The 20,137-nt window shown below is 52.4% G+C and overlaps 6 protein-coding genes across 6 annotated transcripts; 5 read left to right on the top strand and 1 right to left on the bottom strand.

Moving 5' to 3' along the window:
• Nucleotides 1-542: 542 nt before the first annotated feature.
• Nucleotides 543-2,461, top strand: LY79DRAFT_562127 (eukaryotic aspartyl protease). Its single transcript, XM_060558447.1, has 3 exons — nucleotides 543-780; nucleotides 841-994; nucleotides 1,062-2,461. The coding sequence occupies exons 1-3, from the start codon at nucleotides 682-684 to the stop codon at nucleotides 2,006-2,008; spliced, it is 1,200 nt and encodes a 399-aa protein (XP_060411273.1). The 5' UTR covers nucleotides 543-681; the 3' UTR covers nucleotides 2,009-2,461.
• A 554-nt stretch (nucleotides 2,462-3,015) lies between these two features.
• On the top strand, nucleotides 3,016-5,845 carry LY79DRAFT_521283 (uncharacterized protein; the record flags this gene model as incomplete). The annotated part of the gene is made up of 2 exons (XM_060555334.1): nucleotides 3,016-3,230; nucleotides 3,310-5,845. The coding sequence occupies 2 exons, from the start codon at nucleotides 3,016-3,018 to the stop codon at nucleotides 5,843-5,845; spliced, it is 2,751 nt and encodes a 916-aa protein (XP_060411272.1).
• Nucleotides 5,846-8,396: 2,551 nt separating this feature from the next.
• Nucleotides 8,397-9,498, top strand: LY79DRAFT_312106 (uncharacterized protein). The gene is made up of 2 exons (XM_060552349.1): nucleotides 8,397-8,626; nucleotides 8,676-9,498. Exons 1-2 carry the CDS (start codon nucleotides 8,462-8,464, stop codon nucleotides 9,345-9,347), a joined length of 837 nt encoding a protein of 278 aa, XP_060411271.1. The 5' UTR covers nucleotides 8,397-8,461; the 3' UTR covers nucleotides 9,348-9,498.
• A 419-nt stretch (nucleotides 9,499-9,917) lies between these two features.
• Nucleotides 9,918-13,443, bottom strand: LY79DRAFT_562122 (uncharacterized protein). The gene is made up of 2 exons (XM_060558446.1): nucleotides 13,299-13,443; nucleotides 9,918-13,232 (listed from the first exon to the last, which is right to left on the bottom strand). Exons 1-2 carry the CDS (start codon nucleotides 13,377-13,379, stop codon nucleotides 10,212-10,214), a joined length of 3,102 nt encoding a protein of 1,033 aa, XP_060411270.1. The 5' UTR covers nucleotides 13,380-13,443; the 3' UTR covers nucleotides 9,918-10,211.
• A 117-nt stretch (nucleotides 13,444-13,560) lies between these two features.
• LY79DRAFT_562120 (uncharacterized protein) lies at nucleotides 13,561-15,131 on the top strand. Its single transcript, XM_060558445.1, has one exon. The coding sequence runs from the start codon at nucleotides 13,698-13,700 to the stop codon at nucleotides 14,964-14,966; it is 1,269 nt and encodes a 422-aa protein (XP_060411269.1). The 5' UTR covers nucleotides 13,561-13,697; the 3' UTR covers nucleotides 14,967-15,131.
• Nucleotides 15,132-15,535: 404 nt separating this feature from the next.
• On the top strand, nucleotides 15,536-20,032 carry LY79DRAFT_612332 (C-5 cytosine-specific DNA methylase). The gene is made up of 3 exons (XM_060561953.1): nucleotides 15,536-15,747; nucleotides 15,803-15,873; nucleotides 15,938-20,032. The coding sequence occupies exon 3, from the start codon at nucleotides 15,946-15,948 to the stop codon at nucleotides 19,789-19,791; it is 3,846 nt and encodes a 1,281-aa protein (XP_060411268.1). The 5' UTR covers nucleotides 15,536-15,747; nucleotides 15,803-15,873; nucleotides 15,938-15,945; the 3' UTR covers nucleotides 19,792-20,032.
• The last annotated feature ends 105 nt before the right edge of the window (nucleotides 20,033-20,137 follow it).

Here is a 20,137-nt window from a genome sequence, read left to right as displayed (position 1 = left end):
TAGCTAAGCGCAGCACTAATACCTCAATCGCAGAGGAGCAAAAGGATCTTGCTTATTAGTGTATCTGTCTTATAACCCACTTTGTTCCGCCATGTCCAGCAAATACAATGGCAATCATCTTTATCGGCGTGCAGCTCGTCAACGCCTGTGGCAATCGGACAGTGCATCCCAGAGCTGCAGAAGGAACGCGAAACGCAGCCAGATTGGGATTGGGGAAGGCAGCCGGGACACGCGATCAGACACGCAAGCTCCGTCCTGGCTGCCTCAACACCCTGCGAGTGTGTGAGAGCTGTTCGGAGCTCTGGCAGTCCCGGGGTTCCAATAGTTGCACGCTGTCGGTCGTCCAGCCAGCAGATAAGTGGGTCCTTGGCAAGTAACCCCCGGCTTTGATAGGCACATTGACACCTAAGGTGCGAGCGCCTATCGGGTGCACGTCATGGTCCCTCGTTCCTTGCGGAGGCGAGTGGCAGGTGCCGTCACGGGGCACGCATGGTGGTATTAGGAGGTCCCTACTTAATAGATACCGACGCCGCCCCAGCTGCCTCATCCTCCCCCGTCAACACATCATCACCCACCTCCCCATCCGTCCCATCCCGCCATCCCCCCAGTATCACCAGTACGACGAAGACGCAGGACGTTGAACACACATCGTAAACAGGGTAATCGAGGTCGATAGCCACGATGAAGAGCACTCTCCTCACCGCGGCCGTGTTGCTGGGCGCGGCCCAGGCCGAAGTCCACAAGCTGAAGCTCAAGAAGGTTCCTATTGAGGAGCAACTGGTACGTTTGCCGTTCACATTGCATCTCCATCGCCGCGTATGCTGACTATCATTATCGCAGAACGCTGTCCCCATCGAGCACCAGGTCAGACAGCTGGGCCAGAAGTACATGGGCACTCGTCCCAATCACCATGCCGATGCCATGTTCAACCAGAAGCCCATTCAGACCGACGGCGAACACCCCGTGCCTGTTAGCAACTTCATGAATGCCCAGTGTATGTAAAGCCCCTAACCCTCCTCGCATCTTATCGAACTATGTGGCAATCTAACACTTCAACTCAGACTTCTCTGAGATTCAGATCGGAACCCCTCCCCAGACCTTCAAGGTTGTTCTGGATACTGGAAGCTCAAACTTGTGGGTGCCTTCCCAGCAGTGTGGCAGCATAGCCTGCTACTTGCACACCAAGTACGACTCGTCAGCCTCTTCTACCTACAAGTCCAACGGCTCTTCTTTCGAGATTCACTACGGATCTGGCAGCTTGACTGGCTTCGTCTCCCAGGATGACGTATCCATCGGCGACCTCAAGATCAAGAAGCAGGACTTCGCCGAGGCCACCAGTGAGCCTGGCCTGGCCTTTGCCTTCGGCCGTTTCGACGGCATTCTTGGTCTTGGCTATGATACTATTTCCGTCAACAAGATTGTTCCCCCCTTCTACAACCTTGTTAACCAGAAGGCCATCGACGAGCCCGTCTTTGCCTTCTACCTTGGCGACACCAACGAGGACGGTGATGAGAGCGAGGCCACGTTTGGTGGCCTTGATGAGTCCCACTACGAGGGTAAGGTCACCTACATTCCTCTCCGCCGCAAGGCTTACTGGGAGGTTGACCTCGATGCCATCTCCCTCGGCGACGAGACCGCTGACCTCGAGGGTCACGGTGCCATCCTCGACACTGGCACCTCCCTCAACGTTCTCCCCTCCGCTCTTGCTGAGCTTCTCAACAAGGAGATTGGTGCCAAGAAGGGCTACAACGGCCAGTACTCTGTTGAGTGCTCCAAGCGTGACGAGCTCCCCGACATCACCTTCACCCTTGCTGGTTACAACTTCAGCATCTCCGCCTACGACTATGTCCTGGAAGTCTCTGGAAGCTGCATCTCCACCTTCCAGGGCATGGACTTCCCCGAGCCGGTCGGCCCTCTCGTTATTCTGGGAGACGCCTTCCTCCGCCGGTGGTACTCTGTTTACCACCTCGGCAAGAACGCCGTTGGTCTGGCCAAGGCTAAGAAATAAATGCCTGCTCACAACCAAATTTCTTGAGAACACGTCGATTACTTGAAGGTTCATACTCGGGGCGGCTGTAATATATCTACTTAGGTAGTTAGTCTGGACACCGGTGCGAGAATACCACTAGTAGCATTTTATGCGATGAATGTCTATTTTTTAACGTGAGTTGTGTGAGATGTAAAGCTCGCGCCGCTCCTCGCCTTTCGCAATGTTAATGTTTCGAGGCTGAAGGATGTGAACCTGAGAGACGGAGCTGGTCAAATGGAGACCGGTTGGGGCTGCCGTGCTATCTGCATACTTTTGCAAGTTGTACACCTCGACCGCGTTAGTGGTCCGATTTCAGATCCCCATGGCTCTCACTATAGAGCTCTCTTCTTGGGTTATTTATTACCAAGGATTCATCAAAGCTAGGTTCTATGTGTTTGACGCAACTCCAGCTTCAAACCATTTCATGTGGTGTTCCCCGACCGACAAGATGTATCAGCGAGGCACCCGTGGGTACCAAGTGCCTCAGTCCCATGCCATCACGTGAAACGACCCACTTAATCTGACCAATGAAGTACGACCATCATCCAGCGCCATCTTAGTTTTCGAACAAGACAGGTAGGTGCACACTCTCCCAGTCGCAGCCTCCCAACAACACCCAGGGAATTGCTCCAAGAGCGCTTGCAAGGCAAAAAAAAATCATAAAACGGCGACTTTGATGGACCCTGGTCAGTTTCTAGGTCACGTTGCTTGCCTTTAAGCGTGTTCTTGGATGAAAAGGCTTCCTCGAACGCCTGGCTACGCGATACTTGACGAAAAAAAGGGTTTCCAGGTTTGGAGTTCCACCAAGACGACCGACCGACGAACCTCGCGCGTCGCGACAATCCGCCCTCCACTGGGCTGCTACCTGCCACCCCCGTCACTCCGCGCAACATCGACGGTCACGAACGCCAGCACGCACTTAGCTCCGCGATAATTCCGACCGATAACGAAATCATCATTCACAACCCACGACCACGCTTTTCACAATGGCGCAGTCGGATTCGGTCCAGGCAAACGGCATCCCTGGACCGGACCACGCTGAGTCCCCCCAACCGGTTGTCCCTGTCAAGAGGAAGCGCGACACCGACGACGATGGCCAGGAGATCAGCCCCGACGAACCTGAGAAGATGGAAGTCGACGGCAAATTGCCAAAGGAGGACCACAAGCCCCTCATCAAGGACTACTTCACTGTCCTGAGCAGGTATGATCGCCGCGTTTTCTGCGCATACCTCCTCTGTCATCGCCTCCAGAGCAGGCTTGTACTGACTGATGGCTCCCAGTTTCGATGCAAGTCCATCAATCCTGAAGCGTCGTCTTCCTGAGCCCGAGTCTGAGCAGCCCGATGCGAAACGTCAAAAGTCCGCCGAAAGCGCAGCTACCATCGCCGACAAGGTCACCCGCGACGCCTACTCGCATGTCGACGAACTCGCCGCAGATCTTGTTGAAGCTGTCAAGGATCAACTACGAGAACTCCAATCCGCCAATGCCGACGACGACGCCGTGAACAATAACATCGATGGCGTTGCTGTAGCACAAACCAAAAAGTTTAAGGACAAGGCTATGGACCTGCTCCGGCGTGAGATATCCTACCCGCGCAGCGCTGTCAATATCACCAACACCAAACCGGATGTGGAATCCGCCATGGACAATGCTGTCCTGACGGTTTTCGGCAATGCCCCTCATGGCAAGCAACTCTTTTCGAGTTTGCCGAAGAAGGCGTCGGGCAAGGAGGATTCCGCTGCAACAGCTTCTACCTTTGACCTACCACCTGGGGTGTCTACTTCTTATATCGTTCCGTCGCGACAAGTGGAGAGAGCGCCGACACTTGGTGACCTTTTCTCTTCTAGCCGGCCCCTTCCTCCGCTGCAACCGCCGAAACAACCGAAGCCAGCGGCCAAGGGGAACGTTCTCGGGTTTTACCATCCCGAGCCGGCGCAAAAGTCAAAGTACTTCAATGATTCGTACTCAAGCAAGAAGTTGGCGGTCGGTTACTACTTGGACTACACCAACGCAGCACCATCAGCCAAGACCAAGACGAAACAACGTGAACGGGCACAAAGCTTGGCTGGCCATAGGCCCTCGTCGACTGAAACGGAGGTCAACGAGATGGAATCGCTATTCCGTAGCGCCTTTTCCAGCTTCGCGCCCTGCAGGGATGACTCGGGGTCTGTCGTTCCGTCCAGCCATGCCGGCCGCATGTACTGGCAGCTCACTGGCCAGCGGAACTTCAACCGAATGATTGAGTCTGAATTGCAGGAAATCGACGATGAAAAGACTATCGAGAAGCCTGTCGAGAAAGAGGCTGTAACTGGACAGGTTGATGAAGAGTTCGTCAACGAGGCAATTGAGAAGTGGGATGAGTGGCTGGTGGATCCAGCCCTGCAAGACATGAACGATGTTCTAGCTAAGCCCAAGGGCAAGGATCTCGCTGACAAGGAGGTTGATGACCTCCTCGACGAGGTCACTGACATGATTGAGACACTGCTATCGTACCAGCGCATCCGCAACCTTACGCTACCATCATCCCAGAACCGCTACGCGGGCGACCCTGTCAATGGCGACCTGCTGTCTCATGGTGCTGTCTCGACACCGACGGAAGAGGAGACTGCGACATACGAGGCACTCAAAGCACAACTGAGTCTGATCATCAACACTCTGCCTCCTTACGCGGTGGCTAAGCTCAATGGTGATCAACTTGAACAGCTTCTCATCAGCACCAAGCTCGAGATTCGCACAGATCAATACAAGGGCGTAATGGAGGACGACGCCGCCTCACAAGCTCGTATGCGTCAGCAGCAAAGCGTGGCTACCGCCGCACCTACGAACCGACCTGCCCCGCACCGCACGCCTAGCGCATCCACGCCATACGGAACCCAATACGGCTCCGGTCAGTACGGCACCCCCACACGGACGCCATCGATTGCGCCTACAAATTATTACCGACCGGGTCAGCAACCGGCAATGCCCCCGCAGCAGGGCTCTGTTCCGCGGCCCGGCGGCGTGCCCCACCAGATGTCTCATACACCACAGCCACGCCCTGGCCAGCCAGGCAACTACCGGCCTACTAACGGATACACTAATTATGCACAACATGTCGGAAAGGCCCAGACGCCATACGGACACCAAGGGGTCCAATATGGATCTCAACAGAGGCCTCCGCAGTACCCGGGCTATCCAGGAACACCGCAGCACGGCACGCCCAACGCGCGTTTCCAGCAACCGTACCAGCAGTCTTTCCAGCAGCAGCCGACTACGCCGTCTCAGGGTTACGGTGGTTACTATGCCAATGGTTCCAACATGCAGCAACGAACCATGTCGCCCCAGATCCCAGCTGCTCAATATCAATCGTCGCCGACACCGCACCAGCAGCCACGGTACTATGGTTCGACTCCTCACCAAACCATGCCTGGCACTCCCCCAATCAATCGTCAGCAATACGCGAATGGTAGTCACCTCCCTCAGCAACCCTTAAACTCTCTAACACCTGGATACAATGCAGCCGTCGCGAGAGCAGATCAGCAACGCTTGCATGCAGAACAAGCAAGATACCGAGCCGCAGCGCAACAAACGAGTGCTGCCTTTGGGACCAAGATACAAGGGACGCAGGAGGGCGCGATGCCCGGCGATGACCCCAGCTCCCAAGGATCTCCCTACAATGCGAGCATGAGAGCCCGCATGGCTGCAGGCGGTACCCCGAAACCGCAGAGTCCTGTAGGGAATGCAGGGAAGGCAACCAATGGCACCCCACCAATTCCTCACAAAGTGACGCCAGTGCCCATACCGGTTATACCCCAACAGCAAAGGAAGCCAGCTTAGCAGTCTGTGAACCCTTTTCGGTTGCCAACGGTGTCACACCTTGTCTCGGGGCTGCAAGGAATCGCGGGAGGGGCTAGGGCGCCCAACAGCGTCAGGGCTTCGCCTGATGCCATACCTCCATCTTGAACTATGCAGCACCCACAGTAATCGATCTGTGCGGGTTTGATAGAAACCCATACACTCTCGCATTAGTCTTCCTGAACTCTCGTTCGCAAAATGTCGATTTCGATTTCGATTTCTCTCAACGGTGTCTGAATAGCAAGGGAGCGATGTCATTTCGGAGTTGGTCAGACAGGGCCCTTTTCTTCTAGTTGCGTCTCCAACCCGGGCAGGCGGATTGTTGTACCATTCGAGACGAGTTAGCCTTTTTCATGCTGGACGGAAAGGCAAAGTAGGATGCCGCTACAACCCAGATCCGGTTCGGGTCTATACAGTATGCCTGATGTTGGCGTTCTGGCTCTTGTGTTACTAGAATTTTTGGAGGAGCGTGATAGCTCATAGATGATCGCCCGAAGGGCGTATTTCTGGGTGTCGAGATGGTGGCTCAGCACAATTGATGTCGTTGCTGCATCATACGAACGGGGTTTTTTTTTTTCCTTTTCTTTTTCTCTTTGCTTTTCTGTTCCCATGCACAGAGGTTCTGCAACTTGCGTCAGTCAGGGGAGGGGATAGGTAGTCCATGGTGGTTGCTGTCTTTTTGCGCCTACCTCGACGAGGAAGAAAAGGGTTTGGCTCCAGTGTATAGAGTGGGCTGAGGTGAGCTAAGAGCTAAGCACTTTGCATCTTAATCAGAAACAACGAAATTTACGTCAAGGAGTTGTGCGCATCCGTTTGTGCCTGGTGCCAGTGCGAGTGAGCTGGTCAACCAACTCGATCCCCTGTGATCTGAGGGTTTGCTGACAACCCGTCATGTTTCGGTACCTTAAAGACCTCTACACACGGCAGCTTCCCTTCAGGGTCCAGACCCTCGCTTCGTTTGTCTCATCTGAATTCTGTCTTCCAATGACCCGGCGTTGGAGCTTAAACCCGGGATTCCGTAGAGTAGCTTCTTCCAGGCAGGGTTCGGCCGATTTTCGAGATAAATAGACCTCCCCTCCCCACCCACTTACTCCTTTTCAGGAATCAGAATTAGGGGAGTTGCGAAGTTCATTTCAACGACAGCACTCAGACCGAGAGACGCCGTAAGTTTCAACGTTGCGTTTAGTTCGCACCATGCAGGAGGGGGGGCAAAGGCTCTATTTGGACAACATGGCAAGCCCTTTGTATCGCTGGCTATGTAGGTGGTACTACTAGCACGTTCGTCCTCGTATGCCATGAGTCTCAATTGAAGGAGCCAGAGGCAACACCCAGACCACGTAAACGACCAAGTCATTAATCAAGGCGCCTACGCTGTGTACTTGCTCTATATTTGGATCTCAAAACTAGCCTCAGGCGCGTTGCGCCGGACAGTGTCAATCACCCCGGCAAAGATGATGGCACGGCAGCTTGATACTGCATCAGCGTTCCAGGTCTTCCAACCATTTGTTTCCTTGCTCCGGCCAGCTTCTTTGCCGCTTAATTTTCCTCCGCGAACAAGATAGGGTTTCGTGACCAAGCGAAGGTGTCCTGGCCCCCCGTCAGGAGTCGCGTAGACATCTAGCCCAAGGATAACTAACATCTTTGAGGGGAGACAGTGACGGCGCCGCAACGCATCGGGGAACCAGAAATATGATTCCAGCCGTGGCATTTGCGTTGAGGCCGGGTCCGTGCTAGGGGTTCGAGTTTCGGGCTTTTGAAGCGGCGTATAGAGATAATGAGGTGGGAAATATCAATGAAGTTGGAAGTGAGGAACACCGCCCTAAACGCCCAATACGGAACAGAGATGGCTTATCTCTTTAGCCATGGACTTACGAAGTCAAATCGTTCGTCTCGTGTGTTTTGCACGAATGGCACAATCAGAGTTTGTAACCTTGGCGGCAAGAGACACCGAGAAGTTCATGGGAACTATGGGCTTGCCTCGTTGGCTTGTAGGCAGCCTCCGAAGGAACGCAACATTTACGATGGGATTCTCCTGAGCCTTAGGCTCTCACCTACATAAGCAAAAAGCACCAGAGGGTTTCCCGAGTTGAGATTGGCTACGTAGCCCAGTAACTTCCACAAGCAACAAAATACCTTACTACCTGTTGCTTCCTTCCGTTATTTGATTCCATCCGAACCTTGAAGTTCTTCGTCCAACCTTCTCCCATCCTTTTTGGGTTCTTTCCTCTTAGGTACCTGGTTGCTGTGTATCTAGTGAATGTGATCTGAAGTTGCGAGGGACCTTGCAGGCCGTTCCTTCTGTGGATCAAATTCACTTCTTGATCTCCGACATTCACCCCTTGGTCTCCAACATTCACTTCTTGATCTCTGGCCTTTCCTAATCTTCTGAACCTCCTTCTACTCTATTACCCTTCAAATCTCCTCTTCTGGTCTCCTTTTCAACCGGAACAGTTGCCAGCCATCTGCAACCTGTATTCTCTTCAGTCAAGGCTTCAGCTACAATCTATTTTCCTCGACCCATCTAAGCTGGCTGCTGGACAGCTACCTTCTCCTTTCAATCTCATTTTTTCTCCGACCAATTTTCAGACGACCGACACAATGGGCTGCCTCAACTTGACCTTCCTTCTTGAGAGCGGCGCATTTGCCGACTTTCATCTCATTTGCACCGATTCGGATGGAGTCGAGAAGAAGTTTTCGGTGCATAAAAACATTGTCTTCACGCAGTGTGTGAAGATAAGAGACCTGGCCACCATCGCTCCCATTGTATGTTCATCCCACTCATTTGTCTCATCTCATGGCTGACACCAGGTAGAAAAAGGGTTCAGACGGCGTCGAATTTGCACACCTCGAATACGATCCAATCCCGTTCGGCGCCGTCCTCCACTTTCTCTACTCCGGTGAGTACGAGGCTGAGTCGCAGCCGGCGACGCGGAAGCGAGGCGAAAGCGAGCGAGACCTTCACGACATCCCTCAACCGCTCTTCTACTCCCTCCGGGCCCTCAAACTGGCCCACGAGCTTGAGATCTTCACCATGTACGAGGAGGCGGCTTCGGCGTTGCGTTTCTCAGCAGAGTATTACACACACCACGTCGATTTCCCCGGCATGGTCGATGAACTTTACAGCACGTGCTGCCAGCATGCCCAATTCGACATGTACCTCAATAGAATCGCTGGGGTGATTTCAGAGAACTCTCTTGTCGACAGACGCTTTCAAGACCGTTTGAAACCAACCATGCTAAAACACCCACGGCTTGCTCTCGACGTAATGGAAGCAGCCTTCGAAGCTCTCGCCGAGACTAGGCGAGAACTTGTGCGGGCACAAGAAGAGATCTCAGACATGCGGGCCCAGGGCTTCGTCCGGGATGAGTTCTGGGCCCAGGCGGAGAGGGATCGTCAGCGGGACAGAGAAATGAAGCAAACAACAGCGGACAGGTTCGAATACCGAGTGGTGCGTGGCAGCCTCAAGAGAAGCCCATCCTCTTAGGAAAAGAAAGGAACAGGATGGCATAATGATAGGATAAAGAAGTGTAGCTCTGTTGCATGAATACCAGGCACACTGCAATTAATGTCCTAAGTGACGAGATGGAAAAGGGCCAGGCTTGGTAACACCCATCTATAGAACTTATAGGCTGTATTGAGGTTTTCCAGTAAGTAAGCCGTGTTTTTCTCAACAAAGAAAACAAAGGTTTCGTGTGTTTCATTAATTGTTGTTTATACACCTTTGGATTTGAACATCGCAATTCTTCCAGTCCCACGACCTACGGCTCCAGTTCCGAAGAAGCGAAGGAAGGAGGATCAGTTGTCGGAACTGGAGAAGCGAAACAGGAACACCGTGAGCTGAACTGCCCCACCAGCCACTTATTGCGGGCAGGGCGAAGGGTTGAGTCGGCCGTGATCCAGCGAGAGACGGCTGAAGAATCCACGTTTGCCGGCACAGCAGGACAGTTCATCACTCTTCAGTGATAAGGAGTATGAAGGGGTTTGATGATAGCTCAGAACTTTGGAGGCATTCAGGGCACATGCGCAGCGTTGGTTGCTCGGAAAAAGTAAAGTTGTAGGGACAGGCAGTCTGGTCTGGAGTGGCTTAGGTTCGTTCCATCAAGAACTTGAACATATCGCTGGGTTTGTCGTTCCTAATTAATGACCGCATACTGCTTGCTGTTTTCAGCTCGTCGTCGCCCACGGGACTATTGTACATAAGTGAACTTGCTTTTGTGCGCTACTGGGAATTGGTCCTGGTTTATAACGACCCTCTTTATGCCTTTTGTTTATACACGGTGCCAAGACCTCCTCAACCCTGATACCATATCATGGCCTTATCCTACAAACAACCCCCCCCCCCCAGCTCTTAGTCAACATCTTTATCTTTTCCGAGCTCCCGACAGCCGATGCTTTTGCTTCGAGACGCTGAGAACTTGACCACTTCGTGCAAGTATCGGTGGTTGCCCCAGTTATCACCCTGTACGTACTCTTCTACCTCTTGGTCGGTCGGCCAGCGCACAGGCCCTCCCTGCTCTCTATTCGTTTCAATCTCCTCGCGCAAAGACGCCACTGCCCTTTTGTCAAGCAAGGGCTCCGCAAACGCCCGGAAGACGATGACTGCCTTAGACAGACGCCCGACTTTTCCAGGAGTCAAATTAGCGGCAGCGACGGGAGCCCAGTCCCGCACAGTCCAGCACAGAAGCAGCACCGCCTCCTCCAGATCACCGACAGCTACGAGTGTACGCATGTAATTATATATATGCATTTCCGTCACGCGCCAGTTGGCGAAAGGAGGGTGTGCTGAGGCCTTGGTCGACAGAACTCTCCAGGCAGCTTTCAATCTCTCCAATGCTTTTCGGACGACCTCGTAGGGTTTCTGAAGATTTTTCCGCTCTTGCTGGGCATCGGAAACCGGCGTGAGTATTTGTCGCCGAGAACCATCAACGTTATCGGCCGCATCTGGTCTCCGGAAGACGTTGGGCCCGTTTGGCAACGCCAGCTCTGTGTTCTGCGCTCGATAGAGTGACATGAACTCCTCGTCCCCAGGAAGTATCGCCGAAGTGGAAAGTAACATGGAAAGGCTTGAGTAAACCACCTTACGTACTGCTTGGGCAAATGAATCGAGCATGTCTAAGGTGAGCGCGTGACGTCTCTCGGCCTCCTCCAAGACTCTGAGGGCCATCTTCAAAACCTTAATGTTGTTAGCTTGTGGGTCATCCTTGCTAATCATGATGTTCGGCCTGCCCAGAGCACGCATGATTAACTCCAACGGTGGCCGATCAGAAGCAAGGGCAAGATTCTGTCCGGTTTGCGCGAGCCAATAAGCGTGATGGATGGGGTAGAATTTGTATTTGTGGACATAGTCAGGTGTGTTTGCCGTTCGATTGGGCTGTATACGGCAAAGGAAGTCGACAGTTGCATGGAGAATTTCGAAATGTAAGTTGATGGGTCGAAAGTGCCTGGTCGGTACAGTTTTCACAGGCCTCCGGCATCCTTTCAAGCGCTTCCTGAGAGAGGCCTTGAGTGCTTTGTGTACGCTGCTGTGGTTGATATACTTCAGAGCAGTCCCGACGTCAGGAGCCCGTCTAAGCAACCAAGCCAAGGGCCCTTCGCCGATGGCCACACCAGCGTTGGCCATCTGCTTTATCAACTGTGGGATGCTGGGCGGACTGATTCGCGCTTTCTCAAAGTCGCTCAAGTTTCTGTCATCAAAAGGGAAGACTTCTCTCCCATCCCCGGGAAGATTGCGGTGGCGAGGATCGGCTTGTCGTGCTGCAAGCTTCAATATCAACTCCCAGTACACTTCAAACGTTGGCCTCATTCCGGATTCAGGAGGATTTTTGAATGCTGCCCAGGCTTCTTGGGCGTTTCGAGTTGCCCGAACCAACGCCGCCCACACTCGTTGCTCCGCATGCAGATGGCGCGGGAAATTAGCCCTCGTTTGAATTGTTGGCGATCCGTCGGGAGCCATGCCTCCTAACACGTCTGTGGCCACATCGATTTCCTTCTTGCTGTAACCGCTCTCTTGCATCATGAAGCCAGCTTTGACAACTCTGCTTAAATACTCTTGCGTGTCCGCCATTTCTTCCATGCCGTCTCGCAATATTCGATAAGGGGGCCATGAGCTGGAAAGAGCGCCAGCCGTGTCCCGTTCTGAAGCTGTCTTCGGTAACGCAAGCAGAACTTGCCTGATTGCCCGATAACTTTCTTGCTCGATGATGAGGGGACGCTCCAAGCTGGACGACAGCGAGAGCAGAATAGTAACTGCTCTCCAATTTTGCGAGGCTTGGTTGTATGGCGAGCTTTCTGCTGGAAGTGAAACAGCTTGTAGGACACCGTTAAACACCTCACATTGAAACTTATATGCCTTGCCTGGATGCCGACAGCGTTGTGGTATACTCTTGATGTATGCCACGGACAGGTCTGCGATCTCTGGTAAGGCAGCGGGCCGAAGTCTGCTTGCATGGAAGCAGATGGTCTTAGCCAGCCCGAGGAAATTCACAGGGGCCATTACGAAGTACCGGCCGAAAGTCTTCGCAACATCACGCCCTGTTTGTTGACTCGAAAACCATTCTCTGTAGTATTTCAGGAGTTTTTCAAAAGAATCAGGACTCAAGCGTGCGTTTTTGCGAAGAAGATGGCTCAGCACAAATAGTGGTTTATGGCACGGTTTGCTCATAAACCTGGCCACTCTCTTGTCCGGGTCTTGCGGAACAAGAGTCCAAGCCCAATAGGATATGTCACCCACTGTGACACCTCTTCTCGCCAAGTAGTGCAGCTTGGCCTGCCATTCCACATTGCTGCATAGCAGGTCTCCAATTCTTGGATCCAATTGTGGTACCTCGCGAAGGATCCTTTGCGCTGTGACGACGATGAGCTGGGTGCTCTTGTCCAGCGCAAGAATCCTTAGTCTGGCAAGCTTGAACACGGAGGAGAGAGCGGTATCGGAAAACTCGGAGGAGAGAGCGGTATCGTGATCGCGATAGAGGTCCAAAGCGTCGACAAGGAGTCTGTGGGGGGATTTGACAAGGAGTCTCTTGCGGTACTTAAAAGGGAGTCTCCTGCGGTATTTGACAAAGAGTCTCCTGCGGTATTTGACAAGGAGTCTCTTGCGGTACTTAAAAGGAAGTCTCCTGCGGTATTTGAAAAAGAGTCTCGTGCGGTGTTTGACAAGGAGTCTCTTGCGGTATTTGTCAAGGAGTCTCTTGCGGTATTTGATAAGGCGCTTGTTCGAGTGTGATTTCGGTTCGGCACCGGGGAGCTTCGACGATTTGGATTGCTGATACGATGCCGAGTTGGAACTGGCCACTCCAGGTGTTTGCCAGGTTGATAGATTTTGAGCAAGGACTACAGCCTGACGAGACAGATATTCATGGCGCTGCGAGAACTAGTCGAGGGGAGGCCCTTATTAGAGCTGAGGATGGAGAGCTTCTGAATCGGATAATATACTTACTACACGCCAGTTAGGAGCAAACACCCACCGGCTCCTGGTCAGAACAGAAGTGTGTGATCTAGAAATGAGCGGCAGCCGCATTGCTCCATCTTCGCTAGCAAAACCTCAGATGCCCAGGATTGAGAATGTTTTGTGTGCAGTTGAGGGAACTTGACGATCGTTCAATAAAAAAAAGCGGCTCGGTATGTCGCGAACGCGGGAAACTTTCCGCCGTATCACATCACGTGCGATAAGGGAGCTCCAGCTGGCCGATAAGAAAGAAGGCCGTTCGGCAAGCAACGGCTGCACTGTTGCAGTTGCGAAACAAATTTATGTTCTACCTGTAGTCATAGACCCTTTCTTTTATTTTTTTTTCCTTCGATCAATGTAGCTATTCGATGGCACTCGAAGTTTCACAATATGCGCCCCTGTCAGCTCAAGATAGCGTCGTCACTCAGTCGTGGCCTGCACACTGCCCGATTTACTCCTCGTCCACAGCGGTATTTACACATCACGACCCCCGCAAGTCTGCCTCGCAAGCGCACTTTCTTCACCTCCAACGTCTACCTTACCCAGAACACCGGCGAACCCTCGGCGACGCATTCGAAGCACGAAAACGATGAATCCATCTTGTCTGCGGTCTCCAAGCGCAAAGCCGCCCGTTCCGCAGGCGCAAAGAACTCGCTTCGCCGAGTAGCGATCATAGCTCAACGACCTGCACAGCGAGGCACAGAAGTCGCACCGGCAGAGTCGGCGGATGCGCATGCCTCAACGCTGATCAGTGCTGTATGCGTCGCCGAGGCTTTCGACATGGGTGCAGTATTGGATATCCTTCGGGCGCACGGATTCGACATTGATCCGGATCAGAGTGGCTTCGAAGCGAGCGAGGTGGTCCACGCCCGAGCCGTCAATGGCGGAGACATCTTTGTGTTTCCCTCCGGGACAATTGTCACGTGGGCTTTGCCTCCTGACGTCGTCACGAAGCAGCTGTTGAGTGCTGCCGAAACGCCGTTGAAGCCAGCCCTCCGGGAAGTTGAGGACCTAGAGTACGTTTCTGACCCGAACAGGGAGACGAGCGGCATGAAGGGCGATGTTGTGGTGTTGGGGACGAAGCTCGAGCAACGAGACGGCGACAGACTCGACACGACTCTCGCCAAGATTGCGTTCTCCTCCGGATTGGCCAGGAGCACAAAACTTGCAGTGCTGGAAAGCGCACTGACGGCATATTTTGAGAGCACCAGGAAGATCCCTTCAGTTTTGTCGAAAGGCTCGGGCCTGCCACTGAGCAGAAAGTTCATCTTGCAGAAGACAGGCGAGCTTTTGAGCCTTCGCGCAAGGCTTAACCACTACTCGGAGCTCACAGACTCCCTTCCGGACATCTTCTGGGATAGCCGATCTGAACTGGGCCTGGAAGGGTACTACGAACAGGTCGGGCGGGCATTGGACGTCAATGTCCGAATCCGAACGTTGAATCAGAAAATGGACTACGCGCAAGAGATTGCCAGCGTGTTACGAGAGATGTCGAGTGAGCAGCACAGCACAAGGCTAGAGTGGATCATCATCATTCTCATTGCCGTCGAGGTTGTCTTCGAGGTGAGGAGGATTGTGCTAGAGTATAAGGAAGAAGGTGAATCCGAGGAGTCGGAAGCAAAACATGAAGATGTATGTGATAAGAAGGCACAGGTGTGAAGCTAGGCAAGACCGACCCATGGTATTGCTGCAATTATTGATACAAGATACCCAACTCAGTGAAATTCAAAACTTCTACAACACACACACCCATACACACACTCTGCTATAAACCCACTGCGCTCTTTTTTTCAGTAACATGTTTCTTACTCATAGACTGTGACTCAACCTCAGTGATCGTGTGAATCACACATCATTACCTACCTATCCTGCGTCATACCTTAGGTTTAACATCTCTTCATGGCTGAAGCCTTTCGGGTGCAAAGGACCCTTGACGTTCGGGCACGCTAGAGACCAATTGGTCAATGCTGCTGCAGGAACGGCCGCTACATACCCACCGTTGGCGCGCCTTCCGGGGGATTCATTGGTCAATCAAGGTGGATCGAACATTGGTTCCTTCCTGACAGACAGTCTGTTTTGTTTTGTTCACCTCTGAGTAACTCATCCTTACTTAGCAAGGCCTTCCTCTACCTTTTTCTATTCCCAGCCCACTCCTCTTACCAATACAAAAAAAGCTAAAGCGCGTTGGACCCCACAGTAAGCTACATAACACGCCTTCTACATAATAATATCACTAACACACAACCACAACAGCGCACCACTCACTCACTCACTCTCCGGTCTTTTTGGACATCAGTCTCTAGTTGACTTTTCTTCAATAACTCATAGCAGAACCACTGCTCGGTCTCCAGGAGTAGGAGCCACCGCAATTATCTTTGTTTAGTCTTGCCATTAAGCAAAATCCTATGCAGTTTGCGGTGCATACGCACATAGCCCATCTGTGCGTAAGTGCCTACCTCATCTCACCTCATCTCAGTCACTTACACACTCGATAGGTTGATGCTTATGAGAGGAAGCAGTGCTACACAACCTCACCGTCCAAAAGTCTGATGATACGCAGCAAGTAGTACGTTTGTTCCTTCCTCCTTTCCGAAATTTCTGGAAACAGATCACTGATTCTTATTCCTTAGGCGGCGGCATGGACAATCCTAACGACTGCTTTCCCTTCGACTGGGAGGACCCTGAATTCTTGCTGGAGCCAGACGACCACGAGGGCCTTAAGAACGACCTCTACGGGGACTTGCAGTCTGCTGATAGCTTATCCGATTACGAGGAGCGCGTTACTCACCAGGCGCTAGAGGCGCCAACTGCCCTGGTTACTAGCGATTTATGCGCATGCATAGCACCTGAGCCTCAAGATGACGCTCAACAAAAAGCACCTATTCACGAGCAAACAGCTTGGGATGGGGAGGGCTTACAAGTAGGAACTATACTTCCTACTGTGCCTATCACCTTGATTAATCAAGTCTCCGTGGACATACCCTCAAGCACCCTTATTATACCCCGATCCCTTTACCAAGGTGAGACTGATGAAGAGCTCTACGTCAAGCCGGCAAGAGAGTGGACAGCTGTTCAGTCACTACTGGAAGAGTACCGTCGAGTTCACAGCAGCAACAGTGGCGACATCGAATTTGACTTGGACCAATTTGCTGTCTACATTGACGCCACTGTACCAGGGGGGAAGTGTCATGAGCAACGACCGTATCCATGCGAGATGCGGCCGCTCCAGCATCTTGGAACGCAGTTCCGCTGCAATAGAATGTATGTGGACGGCATACTGTCAGTAGGGAACAAGCAATTTTCCATCAGAGGCATACCTTTCGAAGAACTCCCAATCGGCAACTATGGCTCTTCAGAACCGACTATAGGATCTGAACTATGGATACGCTCATGCTTGAGCGCTGCAATTGCCAAAAGACAAAACACCAACATCTACTACAGACTCAAAAACCCATCAACTGAGTATCAACGGTATCACACTGGATTCGTATGGGTTGCAGACTTAGCAAAGCATGTCGTCGATTATCTTTCCACAGCTCAGGACAAGAAACAACAAGTTATCTTCCGAGACTTTCGATCTGCCTTCTACGCATGGGCAGACAAAAAGCATGGCAACTCAGAATCTTTTTGTCAATGGCAAAGGCAATATCAGAGGACTGATTTCTGTGGCGCAGTTGCTGCAAACCTAGAATTCATCTGGAAGGAGGCTTCTGGAGTTCTTGGACACAAGGTCAGATCAATATACCTACGGAAGCTCTGGAAGGAGATACGCGAGTTCACTGCGTACTCAGACTGCAGTGACAAAACACCCTCTACACCAGCGACTACTACTCCGTTAGCCTCTCCCTCGCCAACTCCGAGCATGCGACAGTCTTTGCATATCCCAAAGACAGTGGTTACGCCATATATTAACCAGTTATTCGATCACCTACCGTGCGGTCTAATAATGGAAGCGCTGGACCTAAGTCCGAAAACCAAAAGGTTGCGCCGAGACGTAACTAAGGCTCTTCGACTTGAGTCCGCACTGGACATTCATACCGGTACATCGGCCAAGAATACAAATGAAAGAAGCCTCAAAACATCTGTCAATGTCGGCGACGTCATCTCTACAGCTCGAGACGAAGGCGGCAACTGGGAAAGAGAAATCCCTGCCGGCTTTAATGATGTTGACCGGTGGTTCGGACTTGTACAGAAAGTCCACAGGCACAACAATGACAAGAAAAGCTTCGACATCATATGGATGTACCGTCCTGTGGACACGATCTGCGGGAACATGAAGTACCCGTGGAGCAATGAGTTGTTCCTCTCAGACCATTGCAGTTGCAACAACCCAGCTGATAAGAAGATCAAAGAAGAGGAGGTGCTAGCTGCACACAAGATTGACTGGGGCGGTTCGTCTGCCGCTAGCGCAGAGTTCTTCTGCAGGCAGACTTATCTTCATGAAGACCGACGATTCATTACCTTCCAAAAAGGTCACCTCTTCTGCATGCATCATAGCCAATCCAGTGAGCAGGAATTCCCGTACAAGATTGGGGACACGCTTCTTGTCTGTCTGAAGAGCTCAGACAGCGTTGTTGAACCATGCGAATTGGTGGAACTTTGCAACTCAAAACTCGCTCTTTTCCGCCTTCTGCGGCGAAGACAAACGATTCAAAGCAACAGCACTAATGAAAAGGTACCGCCGAACGAGCTTGTCTATAGCGACGAGTTACTGCCAATCGGAGTCAAAAATATACAGAGCAGATGCACTGTAAGGTTCTTCCGGCTAGGAGAACCCATACCTGTCCCTTACGACCGAAAAGGGGTCGGTAATACATTTTTCATCAGATATCGATGGCAATCTGGGCAAATGATCCCTTTGGAAGACGGCTTCTTATCGTTGAGACAAGGTTTTGATCCGGCGAAACCCTTCCCGAAGCTTCGTGGATTCGACCTCTTCTGTGGAGGCGGTAACTTCGGCCGCGGCCTTGAAGAAGGTGGCGTAATCGAAATGAATTGGGCGAACGACCTCAACAAGAAAGCGATACACACATATATGGCAAACACAGAAAATACCGTTTATCCTTTTGCTGGGTCAATTGACGACCTGCAGAGATTGGCGCTACAGGGCAAGTTCAGCAAAAAAGTGCCGCCTATCGGTTCAGTCGACTTTGTGTCAGGGGGCAGCCCTTGCCCTGGATTCTCCCGTCTTACAAATGACAAAGCCACCCCTGAGCAGCGCAAGAACCAGTCTCTTGTGGCCGCTTTTGCGTCCTTTATTGACGTTTATCGACCGAAGTTTGGGTTGCTTGAAAATGTCATGGACATTGTGCAGACCAAGACGAAGCGCAACGAGGACGTATTGAGCCAGCTGATCTGTGCTATCGTCGGCCTTGGTTATCAAGCTCACTTTTTTATCATGGATTCCTGGGCATACGGTTCGCCTCAGAGTCGTAGTCGTGTCTTCTTGTGCTTTGCTGCGCCAGGCCTCAAGCTCCCTGAAGTGCCAGTGCAGTCACATTCGCACTATGAATCTGGCAAACGTCGCAAGACGCTAGGTTGGTTGCCAAATGGCGAGTCAATGGTGGAGCGCCTCGAAATCCCGACGCCATTCAAGTTCGTAAGCATAGCCGAGGCCACAGCGGACCTGCCAGACATAATGGACGGCAAGGCGGACTGCTGCGTGAACTTCCCCGACCACCGGATGGCATACAGCATCACAAGACCAGCCAGGGCACAACTCAGCGTGATACCGATGCACCCTTGGGGCATGAACTTCCGAACAACGTGGGACAATGGCAAGGGCACGATGACGACGGCTGAGAGGGGATTGTTTCCTAGCAAAGGTGAGAGAGTCTTGTCTCCAACCTCTCGGGCTTGGGGCCGCGCATTCCCGCACAGCGTTATGCAGACAGTCACCACGACGGCATCGCCAACGGATGCACGCATCGGTCGCATCATGCATTGGAGCCAGAATCGTGTTTTGAGCGTCATGGAAGTCCGGCGTGCCCAGGGTTTCCTCGACCACGAGGTGATCTTAGGGACGCCAAAAGAGCAGTGGAAGGTGGTCGGGAACAGTGTGTCTCGGGAGGTGTCGCTGGCTCTGGGTCTCTCGTTCCGAGAGGCGTGGCTTGGGTCCTTGATCGATGGCGAGGAAGTCCAGCCTACGGTTAACGTACCTCCTCAACAGTTGTTACAGGCACAGGCGCAGGCAGAGGCGGCACCCGGCAACTCCGACAGCGGCAAGAACTTGGCGGAGACAGACACTCTATCAATAGGGTCTCGTGGAGAGACCCCCGTCTTGGTATCGCCGCGATCTCAGAAGCGCAAACTAGGGAGCTCCTTTGTTATTGAGTTGGTTGTTTCGAAGATGCTAAAGAAACAGCGAGGGCAGGCGACGCCGGAGAGAAGCGAAGGATCGGAGGATGATGAATCTGCGGAGGTTACTTCAGCATTAACATCGTCATCGTCGGGCTCGAGCTGCGAGATCATTGAGCTGGATTAGGAGCGGGGGGGGGAAACCCTTCCGGGAAGGGTCGGACCTATACGTAAGAGAGCCAGCGGCCAAGCGTTCATGGGATTATAGACAACTCGCACACATGGTGATGATAACACAAGAGGTATCTAGGAGGCTATAGACGACCTGCATAGCGGAGCCTGGATTGCTTGCTGTGGCGAGACAGGATAGTCAGTCCACAGAACAAACAATACCATTGATTGAGGATTGTGCTCTGCGCATCTGGGTGATTTTCTTCTTCTTCGTGCGTTACTTGCTTGGCCTGGCCTGACTTTTGGCGGCGAGTCTCATGACGCACGCGAAAGGGGGACGAGGCATTGCGATCAGTGTCTGA

The sequence above is a fragment of the Colletotrichum navitas genome, assembly GCF_030913465.1.
Source record: "Colletotrichum navitas strain CBS 125086 chromosome Unknown LY79scaffold_57, whole genome shotgun sequence".
NCBI classification, from domain to species: domain Eukaryota; kingdom Fungi; phylum Ascomycota; class Sordariomycetes; order Glomerellales; family Glomerellaceae; genus Colletotrichum; species Colletotrichum navitas.
Note: the sequence above shows the minus strand (reverse complement) of the source record. Positions and strands in the feature narration are given on the sequence as shown.

Bases quoted from the DNA above. Each gene is read 5' to 3' on its own strand.
- LY79DRAFT_562122 (XM_060558446.1), bottom strand. From the start codon at position 13,379: ATGCGGCTGCCGCTCATTTCTAGATCACACACTTCTGTTCTGACCAGG. The intron at 13,233-13,298 runs GTAAGTATATTA...CCCCTCGACTAG, and splicing joins TTGCTCCTAACTGGCGTGTA to TTCTCGCAGCGCCATGAATA.
- LY79DRAFT_312106 (XM_060552349.1), top strand. From the start codon at position 8,462: ATGGGCTGCCTCAACTTGACCTTCCTTCTTGAGAGCGGCGCATTTGCC. The intron at 8,627-8,675 runs GTATGTTCATCC...GACACCAGGTAG, and splicing joins TGGCCACCATCGCTCCCATT to AAAAAGGGTTCAGACGGCGT.
- LY79DRAFT_612332 (XM_060561953.1), top strand. From the start codon at position 15,946: ATGGACAATCCTAACGACTGCTTTCCCTTCGACTGGGAGGACCCTGAA.
- LY79DRAFT_562120 (XM_060558445.1), top strand. From the start codon at position 13,698: ATGCGCCCCTGTCAGCTCAAGATAGCGTCGTCACTCAGTCGTGGCCTG.
- LY79DRAFT_562127 (XM_060558447.1), top strand. From the start codon at position 682: ATGAAGAGCACTCTCCTCACCGCGGCCGTGTTGCTGGGCGCGGCCCAG. The intron at 781-840 runs GTACGTTTGCCG...TCATTATCGCAG, and splicing joins TTCCTATTGAGGAGCAACTG to AACGCTGTCCCCATCGAGCA. The intron at 995-1,061 runs GTATGTAAAGCC...ACTTCAACTCAG, and splicing joins CAACTTCATGAATGCCCAGT to ACTTCTCTGAGATTCAGATC.